At 47.2% G+C, this 4,700-nt stretch overlaps 1 protein-coding gene across 1 annotated transcript; it reads right to left on the reverse strand.

Annotated features, from left to right (window-relative positions):
* Positions 1 to 3,181: 3,181 nt before the first annotated feature.
* LOC101757104 lies at positions 3,182 to 4,700 on the reverse strand. Its single transcript, XM_004955573.4, has 2 exons — positions 4,093 to 4,700; positions 3,182 to 3,960 (listed from the first exon to the last, which is right to left on the reverse strand). The coding sequence occupies exons 1-2, from the start codon at positions 4,469 to 4,471 to the stop codon at positions 3,791 to 3,793; spliced, it is 549 nt and encodes a 182-aa protein (XP_004955630.1). The 5' UTR covers positions 4,472 to 4,700; the 3' UTR covers positions 3,182 to 3,790.

A 4,700-nucleotide genomic window follows, 5' to 3' on the forward strand; every position in this document is an offset into this window, starting at 1 on the left:
ATCATTTTAGCATATAAATTTATATTCCCAACACTTTCTCTATATCTTTATGAATGGTAACACACATCATGTCTATATACCTTAATTATTATATCATACACATACAGTGTAAGAAATAGACGATTTAAAATCATATTTTGATGTATATTTTTATTTAAGGTGATTTGGATTCAAATGTAGGGTTACCTCGTGTTATTTTTAATAATAGCATATGTGGGTAATATAGATGCAAATTTAAGGGGTCATGTTAAGTTATTTTTTAAGTATTAGTGGTGGGCTATTTAGTTGCAAATTTAGGGGGTTATTTTAAATATTATTTATAATGGTATAAGTGGGTAATTTTGATAAAGATTAGGGGTTACTTTACTTTAGTTTATATAATGGTAGAGGTGGGTAATTTAGATATAGACTAGCAAAATGTCGTGCGTTGCTACGGTAAAAGATCAATTGTATTTTTCAAACTAATGATATTTTTTATTTCTATCACTAAATTTTTATTCCACTTATTGGACGTCTACACATTTAATAGAAAATCAAAAGAATTTTGACTTAATTATTTCCTTCAACTCAAATACCCATTAAATTAAAATATTTTTTATTCAAGCAAGAGAGTTAAATCAGCCTCAGATGACCACCGACGGGGGCTCTTTAGTCCTTCTAGCCATGTAATATCTTTTCACGTACACCGTATTTCATCAAACAGGAGATGGCGCTCAAACTTTTCCATCATGCATATCCCGTGGTAGGTATAGTGGCTTAGGTTAAACCTTATTGGGATGGGCTATAACTACCTTTTAAATGGTTAATTAAGGGGTGTTTGGTAGCACTCCACTCCAATTTTTTTAAGCTCCACTTCATCAACTCCACTCCACTTCAATTTTTTTAGCTCCACTCCACCAACTCCACTCCACTTAAACTCCACTCCACCAACTTCAGAAAAATAATGGAGTTGTCTACATGTTTGGCAAGAAGCATGAATCCAACTGTAGAAATAGGCGACCTTATTATGAAAAGTCTATTATACCCTTGTGATTCGGACCCGTGTGTCAGTCGTCCCCTCCCCCCATTTCTTCACGCAATAAGCAAACCAACAGCCTGCCTTCTTCACCGGTCAAGCAAGCTGCTTGCTCCTCTCTCAAATCCGAATAGCAGCGCAACGACAAGCGGAGAGCCTGGCGCGAGCGGAGCAGCAGCCCAGCCCTGGCCATGACCTCCGCCCCGACGAGCCGAGCAGCAGCAGCGCGGCCCCTGCTCCGGCCCCGACCCCAGCGAGGTGACCCAACCGTGGAGGGCAGGGGCGGCGCGGCCACGGTGGGACCTCCCTGGTCGCCTCGGCAGGGTAGAGGATCCTGAAGCCCTAAAACGTGCCGAAAGCAGTTACCTCAGACACTGTTACAGTAACCTTTGGGGGTGGAGCATCACAGCGATACAGCACAGAGTAAAATCTCTGAGGATTCCATGCTTTTTGCGACAGCAACTCTCGTTAGTACGTACAGGCAAGTAATGCAAAACATGGCATAACTACATCTAAAGCATTATCTGCTCTTTACATGCTGATTTTAACTCTGTACAGCGAGGAAACGGGAGCATTTTTTTCCCCTGAAAATCTGTATAGTTCTGAAGTGTTGTACATCTTCGTAAAAGATTAATTGAAAAATGATATAGCACAACATACAACCACACTTGCTAATTCAAACGACACGAAGCAACACCTCATATAGATCCAATTCCAACAAATATGAGCAGAACATATGCCCCATTTTCCATCAAACAAGTTTTGTACAAAATCCATCAAACAAGTTTTGTACAAAAGTTCTATAAGCGGATTAGCACCACCTCATATGTTTTTTACAGTATACAACCATAAAAAAAATAGAAAAATAAGAGTCACCAGATTTCTGTGGCGTGCGAGTGCGACAGGGTAGCTGAGGTCACCTATACGAGGGGCGATAGGGGGATCTGCTACGGACGGGGCTTGGACTTCGGTCCCTGCGGCCCCTCCGGCCGCGGTACCGCGCGGGGGACGGCGACCGCGACAGATCGCGCGGCATCGCGCGTGACGAGATCTAGAGCCTCCGCGGAGCCCGTAACCCCACGGATCTGGCCGAGACCTGACGATCGGAGAGGCACGGGGGCTGGCTTGCTGGCTGGGAAAAGCGGGCGGCCGCAAGCCAGGTCGGTGGAGTCGTCGCCGCCGCCGCACGGGAGGAGATGAGGTGTGGGGGTTCCGTGGCCGGGTGCGAGGCCGAGGCTTTTCCCCTTTAAACCCCTCCCTTTCCCTCCTTTTTCCACCCGAGCTCCCCCTCTGTTCAGAATTTGAATTGCGGGTTGATTCCAAAAAAGTTGAGTAACTTTTTTACAAAATGACCACGACGGACGAAAATTTTTTACCAGAAACACTTTAATATTAGACTAGCAAACATGCCCGTGCGTTGCTACGGGTGAAGATCTTAAATATTACATGTATTATCTATAAATAATATCCAAATCCAAGATCTTTAATATTACATGTATTATCTATAAATAATATCCAGACCCTGTCTCAACGCATGAACTTTTTACATGCATTGATTCATGGCCTACTATGTCTGTATGGCAATTTTAGAAGCACCTGCTGTGCGATGCAACCAAGGTAGCCATGCTTGGTATTTTCACGAACATCTCACGCGCACGCAACGTACGGTCTCGTGAATCAAGCTCAAAATTTGCCAAATGCCAAGCCCAGCAGAGTAACGCGCGAACTTATCCGTAGCAATAGCAAGCAGGGCAAGGAGCACAATCCCAGGCCTCCAGTGATCCAGTCAACCGGATTGCTCCACGCCGCCACTGAAGGTGACGGCAGTGAAGTAGAAGGCCGCCGGCCATAAAGGAGTGCATGAACGGGGAAGACACCTGGCAGCACACACGACGATGACTGCCAGCTGGAAAGTCTGATGAGTGCAGGAGCACCCACGAACACAACCCTGCATAATTTAGTATTTTCTATACCAGTGGACTCTTTATAAGTGGATAATTTTCCTTTCGACAGGAGGAACAAGTTTCTTTTAGGGTGGTTCAATGGGAAGCGGATAAAACTCATTCACTGGATGAGCTGGAAGCTCAACATCAGTATGCCAACAACTTGGAGAAACAAATCGAAGCTCTTGCACAGAAGTTACAATCAGCCAACGCGCTACAAGCAGAAGGTAAACATTATCCTTGCATCATTATCCCATTGTAAAGAGACCATCATCTTACATGAGGTCAGCAAATATTATAATACCATGATGAAGCTTTGCAATTTTGCAGTACCCATACTTATAGGTTTTGGCTAATGCAAGACATCCTTTTACTATTGAAACTTACCGACTTGCTGAAATAGCATGGTGCATTTGCTAGCTTGCAACATTTTTCTCTTGCATTGAATCGTCTGAGCTTTCCAGGTCACAGAAGAGAGGGATAAAGTTGCTGAGATTACCACAGAGTTCAATAAGTTGACACAAAAAGTAAGCAAGAGCGTTGAACTTGAGAAGAAGGTGCATGACCTTGAGCAGAAGCTACCTAGGAACAGGTAAGTAGAGACGCGTCGATGAAATCTCTTGGTTACCTTATATCTGATCATTTGTTATTGGCAACTAATCCCGAGAGTTCACCTTGGATTCATCAACAATTTTAAGCAAACAAAATGACAAATCTCTGGGTGCTGACGCGGCCTCACCAAACCCAATCCAGCAAGAAGTGCTCCCCTGTTCAACCATCATTCCTGTCTTCTTTTCTCCACTGAGCCAGCAATCCACAATAGCTAGCTTCTTTATTTTTCTTCCTCCATAAATGGGCAAGCAACAGCTCGAATCACCAGCACACCTTCTGCTCTGTTCTTCTGTCCACCAAAACAGCAGCAGCAACCACCTACCAGTAGCTCTTCCTTCTTCCTGCCGGCAAGCACCAGGAGCAGATCAGGCACCCAGCTAGCTTTCTTCCCTGCAAGTGCAGCAGGAGGAGGAGAACGCTAAATCTGTCTCAAAAAACCCCAAGATCCATTTGTTATAAAGATGTCTGCATGCTTCAGCTTATCGGGGCTCCTCACTCATGAACATGGTGAGCATCTCGCACCTCGGCCAAGACCATGCACCCGTCTGGTCACCTTGCTGCACCTGTGGGATGTCCAACACCATCTCGCACCTCTCGATTGATGCAGCATGGCGTTCCACACGAGGCCACCATTGAGGTCCTCCAACTCACTGCTGCAGGATCTGCACCACAAGGACGCTGGGCTGACGGAGATTGGGTTGTGGGCGGGCGGGCACGACGCAGAGGAGGATGCTGGGGATGACGCCACGAGAGGTGTGGCGGGCACTGCGCTGCCACCGCAGCTGATGCCGAGGCCGGCGGCGTGGATGCGTGCAGGCGTGCGGTGGCCTTCGCCGTCGGCGGCGGCGGACGACGGGTGGTGGTGCGACACCGCGTGCGCCGGCGTGAAGTGCGTCGCCATCCCGGTGGCAGCGACAGCAGCCTCCAGCAAACCACGCAAGCACGTGAGAATTCCCACGTAACGGCGGACTCCTTCCCTTCCCTCCCATACAGTAGATCTGTTTTTAGCGACGAGAGGGTGGGGAGGAAGGGGATCGACGGGAGGTTGGAGGCGTGGAGGGATCGATCGGAGGGCACATATGGCCGCGAGGGGGCGGGCAGGTGGCGGCGGTGCAGGGCGGGTGGCGGCA

This window comes from Setaria italica, chromosome II (assembly GCF_000263155.2).
Source record: "Setaria italica strain Yugu1 chromosome II, Setaria_italica_v2.0, whole genome shotgun sequence".
Classification (NCBI taxonomy): domain Eukaryota; kingdom Viridiplantae; phylum Streptophyta; class Magnoliopsida; order Poales; family Poaceae; genus Setaria; species Setaria italica.